Source organism: Anarrhichthys ocellatus, unplaced genomic scaffold, assembly GCF_004355925.1.
Source record: "Anarrhichthys ocellatus isolate YVR2014 unplaced genomic scaffold, GSC_Weel_1.0 scaffold23, whole genome shotgun sequence".
In the NCBI taxonomy this organism is placed as follows: domain Eukaryota; kingdom Metazoa; phylum Chordata; class Actinopteri; order Perciformes; family Anarhichadidae; genus Anarrhichthys; species Anarrhichthys ocellatus.
In genome coordinates, this window is record NW_022280053.1 from 2,558,635 (window position 1) to 2,576,566 (window position 17,932).

General features: G+C 40.1%; 3 protein-coding genes across 8 annotated transcripts; 2 read left to right on the forward strand and 1 right to left on the reverse strand.

Moving 5' to 3' along the window:
* Positions 1 to 926: 926 nt before the first annotated feature.
* On the forward strand, positions 927 to 5,444 carry kyat1 (kynurenine aminotransferase 1). 4 transcript variants are annotated; one of them, XM_031860123.1, is made up of 14 exons: positions 927 to 1,301; positions 1,519 to 1,594; positions 1,667 to 1,725; positions 2,095 to 2,242; positions 2,365 to 2,514; positions 2,720 to 2,806; positions 2,917 to 3,042; positions 3,121 to 3,241; positions 3,321 to 3,397; positions 3,465 to 3,554; positions 3,747 to 3,933; positions 4,055 to 4,131; positions 4,317 to 4,403; positions 4,494 to 5,444. In XM_031860123.1, exons 3-14 carry the CDS (start codon positions 1,673 to 1,675, stop codon positions 4,551 to 4,553), a joined length of 1,263 nt encoding a protein of 420 aa, XP_031715983.1. In that variant the 5' UTR covers positions 927 to 1,301; positions 1,519 to 1,594; positions 1,667 to 1,672; the 3' UTR covers positions 4,554 to 5,444. The 4 variants fall into 4 exon arrangements, with proteins under 4 accessions (XP_031715983.1, XP_031715982.1, XP_031715984.1 ...); XM_031860122.1 differs by having other exon boundaries at positions 927 to 1,256; positions 1,478 to 1,594; XM_031860124.1 differs by having other exon boundaries at positions 927 to 1,256.
* A 2,184-nt stretch (positions 5,445 to 7,628) lies between these two features.
* On the forward strand, positions 7,629 to 11,868 carry spout1 (SPOUT domain containing methyltransferase 1). The gene is made up of 12 exons (XM_031860281.1): positions 7,629 to 7,736; positions 7,820 to 7,859; positions 8,332 to 8,448; positions 8,534 to 8,693; positions 8,787 to 8,876; positions 8,958 to 9,007; positions 9,508 to 9,638; positions 9,825 to 9,897; positions 9,988 to 10,086; positions 10,253 to 10,355; positions 11,057 to 11,204; positions 11,324 to 11,868. The coding sequence occupies exons 1-12, from the start codon at positions 7,689 to 7,691 to the stop codon at positions 11,408 to 11,410; spliced, it is 1,146 nt and encodes a 381-aa protein (XP_031716141.1). The 5' UTR covers positions 7,629 to 7,688; the 3' UTR covers positions 11,411 to 11,868.
* Positions 11,436 to 17,881, reverse strand: st6galnac6 (ST6 (alpha-N-acetyl-neuraminyl-2,3-beta-galactosyl-1,3)-N-acetylgalactosaminide alpha-2,6-sialyltransferase 6). Of its 3 annotated transcripts, none has more exons than XM_031860285.1 (6): positions 17,810 to 17,881; positions 17,315 to 17,390; positions 15,644 to 15,838; positions 13,740 to 14,152; positions 13,545 to 13,652; positions 11,436 to 13,422 (listed from the first exon to the last, which is right to left on the reverse strand). In XM_031860285.1, exons 2-6 carry the CDS (start codon positions 17,333 to 17,335, stop codon positions 13,230 to 13,232), a joined length of 930 nt encoding a protein of 309 aa, XP_031716145.1. In that variant the 5' UTR covers positions 17,336 to 17,390; positions 17,810 to 17,881; the 3' UTR covers positions 11,436 to 13,229. The 3 variants fall into 3 exon arrangements, with proteins under 3 accessions (XP_031716145.1, XP_031716143.1, XP_031716144.1); XM_031860283.1 differs by having other exon boundaries at positions 15,644 to 15,859; XM_031860284.1 differs by having other exon boundaries at positions 15,644 to 15,859; positions 17,315 to 17,413; positions 17,810 to 17,879.
* Positions 17,882 to 17,932: the final 51 nt, after the last annotated feature.

Sequence of the window (17,932 nt, forward strand, 5' to 3'; positions counted from 1 at the left end):
TTTGTTTGTTTATTTTACCAAATATCATGTGTCGTTTAAGGGAATCGTTCGACATTATGGGAAATACGCTTATTTGCTTTCAGTTAGATGAGAAGAATGAGAATATTTGAGTAGAATCAATCAAGCTGCTGGTTAGCTTAACTAGCTTAGCATGAAGGCTAGGAATGGGGAAACGACTAGCCTGGCTATGGGTACATCCCAAGTCTCTTAATTGCATCCCCTGTGTACAAAAATAATCTTTTATTATATAGTATAATATATGTATTTATATAGTCTTTTTATATATTTAACTTATTATAATTGAGGATATACGATTTGGCATATGTTAGTTCTTGGATGTCATATTTATTTAAACATTTATATAAATAAATATGTGAAGATAGCGCTATTTCTAAATCATACAAGCGTAAATTTAAGAAATTTAAAAACTGAACCAACAGTCCAAACATCACAGCTACATAAACAGGCTCCACACGGAGGAAAGGCAACACTGCAAGTTTCCATCAGTGACAATTGTGCTTTTCTTTTAATACGTTTTGTGATGCTTCACAATCGTTAATCGATGGACACATTCAGTGCTCTGACTGAAAAAATGTTGACATCAAGTAGGATGCAGGCTCTCTCAATAAATATCTTTATTTATTTAAATAAATAACCTTATATATTATTATTATCAGCCACATCATTGCACAAAATGAGACTATTGGCCGACAATCTAGCGTTAAGTATTACAATTAATTATACAGAAAATTAGGATTTTCTACTTAACTTGTTTGTTGTCAAATCTAAGAGCCAATCAGCTCTTTGATCCGACGACAGCCAGAAGTTTCCCATCATGCCTTGGGGTCATGCAGGCGGTGGAGAGCAACTGCAGCGCATGGCTCTAAAATCTGCCGCCGCCTCGCTCTCGTGAGGTTATCGTTGCTCACGAGTTCATGACGTCAGAGCAAATCGGGATCAAGTCGGACGCAAATCTACCCGACATGCATTGTGCGCACACCTGGCTTATGTCGCACGAGCCTAATACGAGAACTTGGGCTCGCTTGTAAGGTACTGTAGCGTGAACGGGTCCTGCCCGCCCCATGTCTAAGCGGGGGAGCCTTACGCACCTAACAGGTTACTCCGTCCGGCTGTTCCACCTGCGAGGATATCCGTTCCTCTTGGAGGTGTCGCAACAATACCTTCGGCCTTCTATCTCACCCCGAAGCTGAATCGTTAGGATTTCGGAATTATTGTCTTTCTGGAAGTCTTTTACGGTTAATGCCCGAGGCGCTGTCAATAGGATGTAACCCTAACACCCAGTACGAATAGTTATGTACATCGTCTATAATTTACTATTGCCTATTATGAACATTCTCACCATTTATGACTAACAATGCCAAGTCTCTAGAACTAATTCTAACACTCAACGGGGGTTTCCTCTTAATAATCATGCACTGATTCGCCAAAAGGGGTAAAGTCCAGCTTCTGTGTTCAGGCTCTCTCAGTCCGCTCTCTCTCTCTCTCTCTCTCTGCAAGATATGTGATTGATGAAGGGAATAATCAGGAGTCTGACTGCTAATTTGAGGACTCCTCAATAAGAAACATTAATAAAGTGAGTACAGCTGCATTTAATTGATCCATAAAGCGACACATGACGTTCTTACAAATGTGCTTTTTATTTCAGGCAATCATGTCACGACAACTTCAAGCACGCAGAACTGTCGGTGTCTGCAAGAACGTGTGGTACGTAATACAGTTTGAATCACATATCAACATTTATACATTTATATAAAAGATTATTTTCTCACTGATCCATTGCAGAAATCAGAGATGAATATCTCAAAACCTGGGCAAGTGAAGCCAAAAATATCTGCAAGACTAGAAAGATATGTCTTGAAACTACATCATTTTGTTGGTTTTTTTTCTTGCATTAAACTTTCTACACAAATAATTCATTCTAAAGCATTTATAATTGTAATATATGTATTTTTCTTACTCACTTGTGTGTACGTAATTGTTCAATAATATGACGATCGCAGGATAGGATTTGTGGTCATATCATTGTAATTTATGGAGCTGCACTGCAGTGTGTGACCTGTTTTGCACCAACAGGATTGAATTCACACAACTGGCAGCAGACTACAAAGCGGTGAATCTTGGACAGGGATTTCCTGACTTCTCTCCTCCCACATTTGTCCAAGAAGCTTTTTGTAAAGCTGTGAGTGGAGGACACCAAATGCACCAGTATACCCGAGCTTTTGTAAGTGGAGAGACACGCTTGAGGAAACTTTTTATCTTTCTGTGATTGATTGAAAAGTCTGCTTAAGTTGCAGAACAAACGGTGAGAGTCACCTTATAATTAAGTATCCTTTCTTTCCTCAGGGCCATCCTCCTCTTGTAAATATTCTGGCTAAGTTCTTCAGTAAGATCGTGGGACATGCGATTGATCCTTTTGAAGACATGCTGGTCACAGTTGGAGCTTATCAGGCTCTCTTCTGTACATTTCAAGCTCTGATTGATGAAGGGGATGAGGTATGAAAATCCACTCAAGTCAAAGTAATTTACTCAACTGTTTTCTAAAGGGACTCACGGAAGCACTACCACTTCTGTCCACAGGGACCGGCCAAATGAACACAAAATACAAGTTCCTTTAGTAACTTTAACTTCAGCACAGTGAACACAGTGCTACATATTGTGGTTTTTCTTTTTCATTCAAAACATTGAATTTTTCTTTCAGGTCATAATTGTTGAACCGTTCTTCGACTGCTACCAGCCAATGGTGAAGATGACCGGAGGAAAGGCAGTTTATGTACCTCTGAGGCCGGTGAGTTACACTTTTTACACAAATAATTGCAGAGCATCTTTCAACAATTTCACCTTTTTGTCCTTACAAAATGTATACATCAACTGTTATTCTTTCTTATTAAATTCAAGAAAGTTGAGGGAAGCACCGTCCCGTCAAGTGGAGACTGGGTTCTTTCTGCTGAGGAGCTGGCCAGTAAATTCACTCCACGCACAAAAGCCATCGTCATCAACACTCCCAACAACCCACTGGGCAAAGTAAGACATTTACCAGAGTAGTGTCTCCTTGTAAAGCCAGCTGAATGAAATGTGTTCACACATTTATGTCCATTACAGGTTTACAAGACGGAAGAGCTCCAAATGATTGCTGATCTGTGTATCAAACACGATGTGCTGTGCATCAGTGATGAGGTGTACGAGTGGCTGACTTATGATGGAAACAAGCACGTGAAGATCGGTGAGATGCAGCCCGAGTTCAACAGAATGCACACAAAGTGTGAAGCTGCATGATGTTCATTATGTTGATGTGTTGACAGCCGGCCTTCCTGGCATGTGGGAACGAACCATCACCATCGGCAGTGCAGGAAAGACCTTCAGTGCTACCGGCTGGAAGGTAATGCACAAACTGTCTTGAGTATTTCAGTCATGTATTCATCTTTACGAAACATTGTTCTTTCCAGGTTGGCTGGGTCATCAGCTCTGGGCATATCATTCAACACATGAAAACAATCCATCAGAACTGTGTGTACCACTGTCCTACAGCCGCTCAGGTAAATACACAAAACCTGAGCATTTTAGATTCATCTGTCGAAATGAAACATGTTTTCTTTTAAGGAAAGTTTTTCTTCTGCTTGAACAAATCAATCTGCAAATGTCACCATTGTCATTTTAACATAAGCCACGCCTCTGAAACGTATCCCATTTCCCATGTTGGTCTTTCCCTCCACTCCCGCCTTCAACAGGAGGCAGTAGCTCGTGGGTTTGAGAGAGAGTACGAGCTGTTTGGGACTCCAGAGAGCTACTTCCAGCAGCTGCCTGCCATGTTGCACCAGAAGAGAGAGAAGCTGGCCTCGTGTCTGGAGAGTGTGGGTCTGCGGCCCATCATGCCGGAGGGAGGCTATTTTATGATCGCTGACATCTCGTCTGCCAGTGAGTGAAGAACAAACGCCTGAATACGTCTTAGCTAAAAAAATAAAACTGCTTTTAAAAATGTGTTTTTCCAGTTCATTCTTTTATTCGTGTTGTCTAATTAATGTTGGTTTTTTGACAGAGGTGGACTTGAATGACCAGAGCACTAAGGATGAGCCCACTGACTTCAGATTTGTTAAGTGGCTGACTAAGGAGAAGGTAAATATTCATAATTCAATTAATACTTTATTGGATTTTATTAAGGACCGAGTAACAAATTCCTTTTGAAGCAGCAGCACAAGTGTTGCAGTTTGTTTTTATGGAAATCTGTTTTTGTGCAACATTTAATTTTGGCGTATAATTAACTTCTCTGACTTTTTACTATATCATTTATTTTTCTTCAGGGTTTAGCAACAATCCCCGTCTCAGCATTCTACAGTCCAGAGCACAGCAAGGAGTTCGAGAAATACATTCGGTTCTGTTTCATCAAGGTGAATTCAACGTAATGGACTGAAATGAATCTGATCTCAGCCTTCTCCTGCCTCGCTCTTTGACTCACACTCACTCTCTTTGTCTAACAGGAGGACTCCACCCTGAATGCAGCAATGGACATCTTAAGGAAGTGGAGTCAGACACAGTAAAAAAAAATCACCCACCACAAGAAGCATCACCCGTCCGTCCGGAGCTCACCTGGCTTTATAAACCGGCTTAGGTTGCTTCCTCAGTTGAAATGAGCCATATTCAGTGCTTGTGTGTCCTAATGGCACAGTTGAGTACTTAAAGACAATGGTGTCCATTAGGGGTGTAACAATACACATGTTTGTATTGAACCGTTCGGTAGGCATTACAAACCATTTGTTTGAAACGCACGACTCCTTCACGAGCCCATTTCTCCAGACCACAATTCCTGCTTTGTAAAAGAAAACACAATCCCAAACAGAGAATCAAATGTCCGAAGCTCCTCTGACAACAGAAGTCCGGACGTCACAGACTACTCAAAGCTACCTGACTGTAACGACACATTATCTCACTACTGAATGGGAGATGAAGAGCCATCTTCTTTAGACACGCCCCCTCGAGAGTCTCACCAGCAAGGTGCTGGCTTTTCTGCTTTTTTTGCTGTATTGAAAACGTACCGAACCGTGGCACCACTGTATCGTATTGAACCGAACCGAGAATTTTGTGAACCGTTACACTCCTATATGTTAATACACATTGCGTAAAAACTCAGGTTTCAACAAAAAAATCCATGTGAATCTTCCTGTGCAATAATGTCAAGCACAACATTTTTTGGAAAGCCTTTTAATGAATCCACTCTGTTTTAGTGTTTATCTTCTGTTGTAGCTTCAGAGGCTCATGTCGTGTTAAGTGTATATTACAATATTTGGCTGTCCATGTGAACAGTGTGAAACAACAACCTAATAGCGATTTAGATATACAGTTAATAAGAGTCGTATATGTTCAGCTAAAGTTGAGGCTTAAAAGCACTGTCTTAATGTTTTAATCACAATAAATTGATTTTCATCACACTATATTGACTAAACTGTAAGTAATTTATTGTAAAGTTGTTTGACTCCTGGTGTGTCTGCTTTTCTTGAACATATTAACGATGTGAGTTGGCAGCCAACCTGAGTTCGGAGTATGTAACTCATTCATAGTCAGCAGTGTACTGACGGTGTTTCTAATTAAATTATCTACTCAGAATGTTGGATTAAAGGTCGAGACGTTAAAAGGAATATCACCACCACATGCAAATGTTTTCTGTTGCTACATTATTGTCTTTTGCACCTTGTGTGTTATTTTGAAGATGTCAGGACTCTACGTTTTGCTCAATAAGGAGTCATTGAAGGGAAACAGCGCTGTCATATAAAGGTACAACAGGTTGAAAGATTGGGGGAAGGAGGGGTGGAGGCGACTTAATGTTGCAGGAAGTTTCACTGAAGTTTGTCAGAGTTCAATTAGAAACCATTAACAGGTGAGTTCAGCAGCAGCACTGAAGAGCATTTGTATGATTGGCAAATTTCAACTGTGCTTTGCTTTTTCAGATAATCGTGTCGGGACGCTTTCATGCACACAGTACAGAGCGTGTGGACAAAAATGTGTGGTAAGTGGTGATGACACTGGTGGACTTTTGACACCTGAGCTGTGCGAGAGTTTTATAGACGCCAGTAAAGTTCAATCAGCCTGTCGGCAAACTGCTCCCTGTGGTGGAGAATAAACTGTTTCAATCACCCAGAAAGAGAAAAGAGTTTCTCTCCCAGAGGAACAACTTTGGTGTTTGTTAAAACTTTAGGATGTTGGTACCCCAAGTTGAGCCTGTCGGGTGTTTTATTGTGTAATTGATAGTTGGCCATGTTCATGTTTATAAGAGCATGCGAGAGAAGTGACTAGCAGATGTATGAGAAATAAACGTATGCATGCAACAGTATAGTCTGTGGATGAACCCCATGACTTCAGATTTGTTAAATGGCTAATTAAAGAGAAGGTAAACAATTAAAATGTCATAAAAACTGTATTTAATTTTATTTAAAATGACTACCTAAAGCAATAACATAAGTTTTATTTAACCATATATTTCGATGTATTTCTCAACTTCTCTCTATGTTATTTGTATTTTTTTCTTCAGGGTTTAGCAACAATCCCTGTCTCAGTATTCTACAGCCCAGAGCACAGAAAGGACTTTGACAAATATATCCGATTCTGTTTCATCAAGGTTAACAAAATCGTAATTTGATTCAAGTCCTCTCTTATTTTCATCGTGTTTCTTGTTGTCAGTATGTCCTTCAGTCACTCAAACTCACCTTTTTTTTTGTCTAAAAGGAGGACTCCACTCTGGATGCAGCTGAGGACATCTTGATAAAATTGAGTTAAAGACAGTAAAGCACACAGTCACGCATCACTTGTCCACTTACTTAACTTTTATTTTTCAAGTAAAAAACTGTACAACATATTTCTCATTACTCTATTTCTCAGTAACTGCAGAAACATTTGTCTTATATCCAAGTATCCAACAGGTTAAATAAAGCTTTCGATAAATCCACATCTTCAGTATTATTGTCCTTCTCTGTCCTCTTGCCTTATTGACAATGTTTTTGTCTCATAAAAGAATGTGAGCCGAGCATACTTCTGATGTCCATATGAAGAGTAGGCTAGAAAAGTTTACAGTTGAAGCCAGGCCCCTTTACACAAAAAGTTAATTTTATTAAACAACCTAAAGAACAAGAAATGGACAAGATATGTCTCATTCCTTGGGGGAAAAAAATGGTTTCAGCAATAATCACAATAAACTAGCGTATAACACCCTGATCAAAAATCAAGCCAACTTGTAATGTGATGTTTGAAAAATGAGCAAATGTATGGGAGGTCCTTTTGGAAGTAGAGGTTCCTATGTCATATATTCATTTTACTTTTAGAAGATACCCACGCCAGGCCAAATGTAGATGTAGGGAAAATGTCTAAAGATCGAAATATTTTACTAAAAATCATTACTCAAGGTTCACTTGTTGTTGTTATTATCACCCTCTCATGGAAATTGATATTTCCTTCAGTTGAAACTTATATTCTGGGGTCCTAATAGAAGCAAAGGAGGAGGAAACTATTGAAAGGACAATGCCTTTATGACGTCCCAGTTGTGTGTTTGGAAATCCCAGCAGTTCAATAAATAAAACCGTCGGTATTAATCAGCCAGTGTCAACCAGAGTAGCATCAGACTTTTATTTTGAAACGCGAATCACGACCCGGAAGTAAATACACTTCACGTGTTGGTGTGTGTAAAAATGTCTACCGACGTTGCAGCGAAAAGACCCCAAAGTATGCCCTCTCAGGTACCGTAACACTGTTGTTTTACATCAAAATGACATTGTACATTTCTTTATATCACCTGTAATGTGTGTGTTGCTTTTAACAGCCCGCAGAGAAGGTGGACTGGAAGAAAAGGAAAACAGAAAGTGAGTAAACAGCTAACGTTAGCTACATTTAGGTCAGTTACAGCACGCTCCTTTATTAAGTTTTAACAAGCCACGGTGTTATAACGTGTCTTTGTTCAAAAAGAAACGTGTGGGTTTTGTTTGTTTTACAAAACGTTCCAGTTAAGTTACATATTAACATTTCATATGATGTTTTAGCTCATATTTAGCCACAGCATTAATGTTTGTTTTAATGTATGATCATTTATACTTCTTGGGGTAGTTTCAGGTGATTATCACTGCGCTCCTGGAGACTCACGTGTCAAAGTTGGACTTTATTTGCTACTGTAGAGAGTGTTACAAGTTTTAATTTTCAATCTGTACAACTGACATTTGTATTTGTAGACCTCTGGTTCCCAACCTGGGTGTCATAGACCATCAATGTGGATCCTTCCATTCTGTCTCCATACATCTAATGTGCTTACCAATGTCATTGATTCTTCCTTGATGACAGTAAAAGAGGCTCAGAAGCAAACGAAAGAGGCCAAGCTGATCAAACAGTTGGAAAAGCAGAAAAAGAAAACGGAGTCCGCAGAGAGAGCAAAACATGATCAGAGCCAAAGCACAAAAGGTAACCCATGTTATCATTTCACGGATTGTCATGATATCTGTGAACAACGTGCAGCAGTGTGTGATCTGTTCGTGTTTCTCTCTAGGTCGGGCTTACACGGTCAGCGTGGCTCTGCCGGGTTCTGTCCTGGATAACGCTCAGTCCACTGAGCTTCGTACGTACCTGGCCGGGCAGATCGCCCGAGCCTGTGTCGTGTTCTGTGTCGATGAGATCATCGTGTTTGATGAATATGGGGAAGATGTCAAGTAAGTTAACCATTAAGATACAAGTTATGGGAGGAAAAACACACCCTAAACCACCAGAAAGCTCATAGAAAATATGTGTTCTTTGTCCCACAGGAGCGTTGAAGGAGAATTTAAAGGTGTTGGGAAGAAAGGACATGCTTGTATTCAGCTTGCCAGAATCCTTCAGTACCTGGAATGTCCCCAGTAAGTGGGATTGTTTTATAATCAGATGTCAGTGTCAGCCCATTTTATGAGATTGTGATTGCAGCATTTCTTCTCCATCAGGTATCTGCGCAAGTGGTTTTTCCCAAAACATCAAGACTTACAGTACGCAGGTAATAATCCAATTTTCCTTTTCATGCATTCATTAACAGCTTTGGTTTTCAAAGTCTTTACACTGTGGGTCCCCCCTCAAACAAAAACTGAGACAACTGCATCCCCCAAAAGTTATTAAACTGATGTCATTAAAATATGGCAAATTAGCTTTTAGCAGCTAGCCAACACTCTCTCGCCTCCCACTAGTTAGCGAGGCTTCTCACTGTGTTTGACAGAAGACATCACCCCAATCCTGCTTCTCTCATTGGCTTCCTGTTAGTTTAATGACTACTTTCAAAGCACATCTGGGTCTGGCCTCATGCTACATAATGGAAATGTTGACCCCGTATGAGTCAGCTGGCAGCCTTAGATCCTCAGGTGGGGGGCCCTAAAAGTGTGTAGATCAGATCAAGTTGTTATCCCGGAGGGTACAATTGGTTATTAACTGAATACTTTATCTATGTAGACAGATTGTATAAACAGGCCCCTAAAGGATGTGATTGGTCTTCTTTTCTACCAGGTTTGCTCAACCCTTTAGACAGTCCTCACCACATGAGGATCGATGATGAATCAGATTACCGGGAAGGAATCGTCCTCGACAGGCCGATCAAACCAGGAAAAGGCTCATTGGTCAACTGTGGAATGAGAAAGGTGAGCATGTTTTAATAAAGGTCACTTTCATCATCTGATGTGGACGCTATGTTCGAAGGTGTTGGATGCAGCTGATTATTGATCTACCAGGTATTCTCTAGATTAATTGATTGTAAAATGTCAGAAAACAGTGAAAAATGACTTTTACAATTTCCCAGAATTAACTCTCTCCATCTGCTCCCAAAGGATGTCCGGATAGATAAACAGCTGCAGTCTGGACTTCGAGTCACAGTGAAGCTCAATAAGACACAAAATCAGGGTAACATACCTTTTATTTTTCTTTAAGAAAAGTCCTCATTGCACATTCAATTCTGCACATCAGTTCAGTGTGTGTGTCCGTCTTCCTCAGAGAGCAAAATGTGTAAAGGTGTGGTGGTGGCTCCTCACCTGCCCAGGACTGAAGGAGGTGTTTACTGGGGTTACAGTGTCCGTCTGGCGTCGTGTCTCAGTAGGTTTCCTATCCTCGTGATACACTCAAACATATGCTCCACATTAATTTGCAACATCTTGGATTTTTCATCCACACCAACCCACTAACTTGTGCAAGAATCCAGTATGCGGCGTGGCCCTGCTGCGACTGCTTTATCCTCATTGCTGTCGGTTTGTTAATGCAGGTGCAGTCTTCACTGAGAGTCCATACGCAGAAGGATACGATCTCACCATTGGCACATCAGAGAAAGGCGGCAACATGGACCAAGCAGCCCTGTCACCATTCAAGTATGTTCAGAGCCAATGAGATTGGGATCTCATTGGCCATGCATGCTAATGTTGGTCTGTCTGCTGGTCTGCTTTGGCCCAGACTGAAATATCTCAACATCAGATGGATTCTCATTATATTTAGTAAATACTGACTTTGGTGATCCCCCTTACTTTTCCTCTGGCGCCACCATGAGGTCAAATTGAATTTGTCCAGTATTTTGGTTTCCAATCAAATGCTTCTAAAACTAATGACATTCCCTTCAACCTCTGATGTACCAAAAGTACTTTATAACACAAGCTAAGGCATCACAAGCTCTGCCAATGATTTGTAATCATGTGCACTTCCTGTCTCCTAAGTGGGCGTGGTCATTGCTTGTTCGCCTCTCCTCCCCTCCCTCCACCTCGTTTGGAAACGTTGCGGACGTAGTGTGGATGGTTGAAAGCGGACCGGGTTATATTTGCACAATGTATTTCGATTTTCTTTTGCTAGCATTAGATATTTACACAGCTAACCGCTATATTTAGCATTAACAAAATGAGTTAGCCAGGGGTGTTCATGAACATTAGTTGCCAGATCTCACGAGAGTCTGTTGCTGAGACAGAAAGGGCTCAAAGTTAAACTGAAAAATGCAATTTTAGTGTCGGAAAGCGCCGTCTACTTTCTGTATTGTTGTCTTTACTTTGTGTTCATTTAAACTTGACTTTTTCCCCCTTTTTAGGCATCTTTTGGTCGTCTTTGGAGGCCTTCAGGGATTGGAGGCCAGTGTAGATACGGACCAACACCTGCAGGTGACTGACCCCAGTGTGTTATTTGACCTGTACCTCAACACATGCCCCGGTCAGGGCAGCAGGACCATTCGTACAGAGGTGAGGGCCTATCACATGACATCAGCAAATGCTTTACATTCTGCAAGTATTTTGGATTAAGCTCGCTTGTTTCACTCACTGCTGTGTTAATTTAGTTTTTCTCATTTTGTTTTCAACAGGAGGCCATCTTGGTTTCCATGGCCGGGCTTAGACAGAAGATCACCACCGCCTTTTCAGATGTTTCCAATGATTCATTAAAGAATTAGTGATCACAGAAAGTAAACAAAGGCATGCTGGCAGACATTTTATCATCTAGTATTCACCATGAAGTTGTTAATTTTCCATAATTAGACCTTTGTAGCATTGCTTACAGTTAAAACAGCTGTTAATACAAACATCCCAATCACTGCATTGTGTGCAGTCACACACTGTCACTAGATACCTGTCACATTTCTCTTCATGTCTTTGTTCTGTATGTCTGTGTTTGTAAATGGCTTAACAAATTGTACATATTTAAATACAAATACTTTCCACAAGCTTGCACCGACTCGTATTGTATTTTTTCAAAGCACAACACGCACAAACAAATGTCACTGAATATTTTCATCAATAAACACCATTTTTTCTGAGAGAGTAGGTCAAACACACGCCCGCGGTAAGAGAAAGTCACCCGTCTGCTTTTAGTACTGATACAACAGTCCTGCAATAATTAATACTTCAATGAAGTTAATGTTACATTTTTGTTTAACTGTTTTAGAGAGGTGATGACATTTTGGAGCCTGTACTTTGTGGTTTTGTTGAATTGTATTTAGTTTTGTTCACGTTTCCAATACTTTGTCTTCCATCATTGATTATAAAATGTGTGTTTGTGTAGTTGAGTTATAGACACTGACTGTTATATACAAAACTCATGTTATTTTAGGCTTCATCACAACAATCGGTGATGACGGCCTCTCCTTGAAGATAAATATTCTGATGACACGTTCACCGATAAACAACTTGCAAAAGGCAACACAGTGAAAGACATTGAACCCTTCTCATGTTTAGTTTTATGGCAATTTCACTTTTAATTGAATCATGCGGTCCTCAGGGCAACATACTGATACACAACATGACCATGATGCATTCTGTGGACTATTTAAACACAAGCTGCATGCACTGGAATGCCACTGAGGTATTAAAAAAAAGGTTTTAGATCAGTAATCGGTAGTTCAGTAAGAAATTAGTGTTATAACAACTCTGAGATTTCAAATCTTTATAATGTGGCAATCGGTATCTCTAGAATAAATGTGGTGCCACGTAATTTCAGCAATCTGTTTTAATTATTACAGGCAAGATAGCTGATGCACAAACTGCAGTGTAATTGTTTGTCACTGTTGAATCAACAAAGAGTATCTGTAGCACCAAGTATACTAAGCTGGCAGTCATCTTTACATATGAAATCAGAAGTTTCCTCATTAAAATCCTGTTTTTTGTCAAATTTAAGACGTTCTTTAGTTGTTTATAAATCAAAATGTATGTTGAAATGCTCGTATTATTTAAGCTAAGAGAACAAAAGTGGTTTTGGCATCTGTTCAGGAACTGTTACTGTTCCCAGCTGTATTGCTCACACACACTGCACCAATGTACAGGTAGAATGAATTAGTGGTCTGCTGAATTAGACTGCAATTACTGTAGAGAATAATCTAATCTCTAGCTGAGATAGTGTTTTGTAGGCCACTTAGTCCAATCTAATGAGAATGCCTGCTGATATAATTCCCTCTTCCCATGGGAAACATAATGACTTTTTAATACATATTAACAAAAATACTACAAACATGTAAAAATTCTTCTTTAAATTCATCTTCTTTCCTACTTACGAAAACACCCGTCTGCTGGCCACTACAAGTCCATGTGGAATATACACAATATAGTAATTCCTCTCCAAACTGAGATCCTGCACTCTTCTCAGTCTATCGGTCCAAAACATGTTTCATCCTTGTGGCTATTCCTGATAACAGCAGTATTTCATCATGTGCTTTCTTTGAAGCCTCATTCGAGGCCTCTCTCAGCACTGATGGATCTCTCTGTGGTTTTCACAAAAGTCTAAAACCATTTGGGATGAGTGAAGGTGATGTTGTACTGCTTTGCCCAGCGTGCAAACACTTGTTTCTCTGTGATAAAGCGATGGTGGTTCCCTCTCCGGCTGCCCTCATTCTGTAAGTATGTCACACATTCATCAGGACCCCTGGGCTTGTAGTAGTGGTAGGGCATCTTCCTGGATCCAGGTTTGGATTTCCTAGAAGAATAGGGGTTTAATATTCTAATTCACAACCATCTTATCTGTGATAATGAGTCGACTGATGGCTTTATAGTGTTTTAATGAGTCTACATAGGGTGACTAGTGCCATCATTACTCACCCGCAGTGATTTGGTGGAACCATCCCGTATACTTTGATGCTATCACACATCTCAATGGCTATGACCATGGTGAACCAGCCTGTGCTCAACCACGAGTGAGATTTTTGTCTGAGCAGAGAAAAACAAAATATATTGGAGAAAGAAAAGTGACTTTTACCCAATAAAATATGATTCACTCGCTCCCTAAATACTCACCTATCTCGTCCAGTCTCCCTGTGAAACAGACTGTCAAATCTGCGCATCTTGTTGGCTGTGATACTGAAACAAGACAAGTTGTTGTAGGTCATGCTGACTCTCTGGATCAACCTGTACAGCGTTCCTTTGCCCTCCTTGCCGATCTTGCTTGGGGGTCCCCAGAAGATGATCACAGGGCTGCTGTCTGGCCTCTGTAGGAACTCATTAGGCTTCCGGATCACCCTGAACACACTGGAGTGGGCCACGACCCTCAGAGAGGTCTGGTTCCCTACATCAGTCTCGTACCCCAACGTGGGAGCGTCGTTCATACGAATCACGCACTCCGTGCGGTCGATGTCTTCTCCTGCGCGACTGCCCAGGACGTGGCTGGAGCTCGTCACCAGCGCACATTTCTGACAGCGTAGGTTCATACTCTGAAATGAAAAACATTTAAGGTGTAAATACAGTCCATCATTAGTGTAGCTGAGGAGTTCCCCTACCCCAATTGTGTATTTGTTTTCTAAAAACAAAATGTTGATGTGATATTGACATCGCTGAATTTGGAAGTTGAGTTAACAGCGCTGTGACGCTTCACACGCTGTCTCTGAACATATGAGACATACTGGTTTTGAACTGCCTGTAGGAAGAATGAAGATATATGAGTCTGTCTATTCTTGGTCTCTCTGGTCTCTCTGGTCCACATGTCTCTTCTTAGAGAACACTATGTGAAATAACTCTGACTCACGTACTTCTCCGACTGTTGGGTCTCTCTCTTGTGTGTGTGCAAATGTCACTGGAGTTGCAAAGCTTATAGGAATACACACATATATGATTTACAACACATGTAATTGGTCGGTGTGTTTCCTGGACCTCTGACCGAGTGCCGTAAAGGCTGGAAAAGCTGTGCCGGTAAAAATAGAAGTGCTCTGTTAGAATTTATTAATTATCAATTATCGGTTTTAGATCCGGGTCCGCATACAACGGCGTTTGGGTCCGGAACCGGACCGCGGTCCGCCTATTAGTGACCCCTGGCCTAGTGGCTAAAACTGAACTAGTGGCTGGATTGCCATGTAATCTGGTACACACATTCATGCTCCCCCCGGGGTGAATTGAAATCACTTATGTTTCTGACTAAATACTTGCAATACTAAAACATTCTCCTCAGCTTCTGCTCTAAACTGCTTTTAATACTAATAAGCAAATGTGAGTGAACATGGTCTAACATGCTTAGATTTCGCTCAAAGCAGCACAGAGCCGCTAACGGAGCTTACAAACGACAATTCACTCACAGCAACAAGTTCCCACTTTGTAAATAATGGATGCGTTTAATTGAATGCTTTCGGCTTTCATTTTTATTTACAAGCATATATTATTTATTAATAAATCCATCATGTATAATGATGGATATGATAAAGACAAACAGGCAGATGGAAAACAGATAACGCACTGAGAAACAGAACAGGAATGTGTTATCTGGCTCATTTGGAGAGAATTCTCATGACAACACTGCACTAACATTTTCACACAGTTTGCTTTTGAGTGACTCATCTATTAAAGGTTATTCTTCATTTTAAATAATCGCCTAATAATGTCTTACATATAATGTCCTACTGTTGTGATGTGGAGGTCCATGCGTTTAGTTTCTATTGGTGTACAACTTCCTTTTGCTATCTTGTGTTTTTTTACTCCTGTTCGAGTACTGAAGTTAACAGAAACATTCAGTTAGTGCAACAGTACCTTTTCCCTTCTGCTGCATCCTTCACTGATTTGTATAGTAGCCAATCAAATTACATGTACACTAGTATTCAAAGCAGTCCTTGAGTGACAGAAACACATCGTCTCAGTCACAATGACATAGTAATCTAAACATATGTGGATTTCCACGTCATAAAAACACATTATTTTGCGTTCGAGCTATTAAATACCTTGTTCCCGTGAAATGGCACATAACCGTCTTTCCCGGACCACGTCTTCAGATCTGTGGCCTTGATGGCATAATTTGTAGCCACATGGAAGGGAGCATATACAGACTCGTTGACATTGTTGGAGCCGTACAGGATGAGGAGTGTCATCAGGACAAAGATGGCTGCGAAGATCACCAGCCTGTGGCTCTGTTGTCCCTGCAGTGGAAAACAACAGCGCTGAACGAAGCACAAGAATTATAATTTTGTGCCACTTTATACGGTCTGCTATACCATATATAGCCAATCTATACATTTCAGAGGGAATTCTTGTACTTTTCACTCCACAACTTTATCTAACAGCAGTAGTTACTTTACAAATTCAGATTTTACATTAAAAAAAACATGAAGAGCACATAAAATATGATGCATTTTTGCATATTTAACTACCCAATAGTATGTACTTTATATAGTATAGATATATACTTTTATATATTTGAGCTTTACATCCAGAAATGTCAACCACAGCTTTTTCAGCTTCTTCCTTTCAGCATTTCCATGTCATGAATTATCCATCCATGCATTAGCTATAACCACTTAGCCACCCTTCTGAATCATTTTGGGCTTTGTACTTTTTGTCAGACAAAACAAGTAATTGTCACTTTTGGGCTCTGAGTCATGGACATACAAACCAAACGATTGAGAAGCTAATCTGCCAATTAATAATGAAAATAATCATTGGTTGCAGCTTCACATAAGATATTTTAAAAACTCCACCTCAACTAAAAATGCAGTTTATACATTAAGGCATGCGTACTAATAATATAATGTTATATATAACAGTAACAGATCATTTTCCCGATGACAAATACTTCTATCTAAATAATATGTTCAATGCAAGAGTGGTGTTTTTACAGTGTGATATTAGTACTTTTACTTAGTAAAGGATCTAAATACTTCATCTACAATAAACAATAAACAATAAAGACAATGATACTACCTGCATGGATGTAATACTCCTTTACCCAATAATACTATTAACGATAATACTGGTGATGAAGGGCAAGAGGTCTGAGCACCACACCCTACAGTTGTTTGGTCATTTCTAGTTCGGTAAAGTTGTAAAGATATTCACAGATTCGGACTTCCGTGGATCAATAACTCGTCAGCAAAAAGTTGTTAAAAGACAAACGATGCCTCTCTGTAACCGTATAAGGCAGACGACGAGCTACAACCTTAGTTTAATCTAAACGGACTGTCCTCAGAACTGCACGAATAACATCGGTCTCAATGTGTTGTGAGACGAGTGCGCGGGGACCGTCTCCAAAGTGCAATGGCGAAAAGACATAGACCAATATATTCAATAGCTTCTGTGTTATGAAGTGTAGCCTGACCAAAGTCACTTCATACATCAGTGGGCTCCTCCTTGTTATACCACGACACCTATTATAGAAAAATGTGCTTTTGACTAATTATGGTGAATTTTTATTGGGAAAAATATTTAATAACTTATGAAGTAGTGTGACAAAGATCACTTCATACATTAATGGGCTCCTCCTTGTTATACTACAACAGCTATTTTAGAAAAATGTGCTTTTGACTTAAAAAAAAACACGTTTCTAACAAGTTATTGATCCGGGAAGTCCAAATCTGTATATCTTTCCAACTTTACCGAACTGTGTGGTCTTTTCTTACCTTGCTGATCTTCAGCCCCATGCTGTCTGGTCAGGATGTGTACCAACACACTGGCGGAGGCCGTCTGTCCTCATATCTGTCCGGGACGAGACAAATAAACTGTTGATTGGAATCATGTAATGCAAATGTTATGGCACGGCTTATATCAAATGTTGTATTCAAATAAATGAGTTTTACGCATCAGCATCACACCGATGTTATAACAATAAAGCGTACACAGCTATTTCCGCACTAGGCTGCATAGGACATTATGAAATATGCTCATAGTAGTCCAGCGATCGTTATCTTTATTTAAGCTTATATTTATCTAACGCTATATACATAAAAGGCAATAAATGTTATTACGTTCACCAAAATAAAAAAAACAACATCCTACGCAGCCATTCTTCCTCCGGTGTTGACGTACATCTACTGATTCTTTTTTTAACAACAACAGATATGATTAAGATATTAACTAACATGACATGTTAGCACCAGTGTTAATCCGGTGTTTACCGTTTCATGGCCTTCTGCGGTCTCGATGTCGGCTCTCGTTCTTATCTCCCTCTCGTACCCCATCTTCCTGCGCCACTAGCTGACGTCATCATCACGTCTCCCACTGCAGCACGGTGATGTGCG

Coding starts and splice junctions, on each gene's coding strand:
- kyat1 (XM_031860123.1), top strand. CDS start 1,673: ATGTCACGACAACTTCAAGCACGCAGAACTGTCGGTGTCTGCAAGAAC. Junction 2,515..2,719: donor TGATTGATGAAGGGGATGAG/GTATGAAAATCC, acceptor TTTTTCTTTCAG/GTCATAATTGTTGAACCGTT. Junction 4,132..4,316: donor AGTGGCTGACTAAGGAGAAG/GTAAATATTCAT, acceptor ATTTTTCTTCAG/GGTTTAGCAACAATCCCCGT.
- spout1 (XM_031860281.1), top strand. CDS start 7,689: ATGTCTACCGACGTTGCAGCGAAAAGACCCCAAAGTATGCCCTCTCAG. Junction 7,737..7,819: donor CCCAAAGTATGCCCTCTCAG/GTACCGTAACAC, acceptor TGCTTTTAACAG/CCCGCAGAGAAGGTGGACTG. Junction 9,008..9,507: donor TCAAGACTTACAGTACGCAG/GTAATAATCCAA, acceptor CTTTTCTACCAG/GTTTGCTCAACCCTTTAGAC.
- st6galnac6 (XM_031860283.1), bottom strand. CDS start 17,335: ATGGGGCTGAAGATCAGCAAG. Junction 15,860..17,314: donor TGGGGCTGAAGATCAGCAAG/GTAAGAAAAGAC, acceptor TGCTTCGTTCAG/CGCTGTTGTTTTCCACTGCA. Junction 14,153..15,643: donor TGCCATTTCACGGGAACAAG/GTATTTAATAGC, acceptor TTTTCATTTCAG/AGTATGAACCTACGCTGTCA.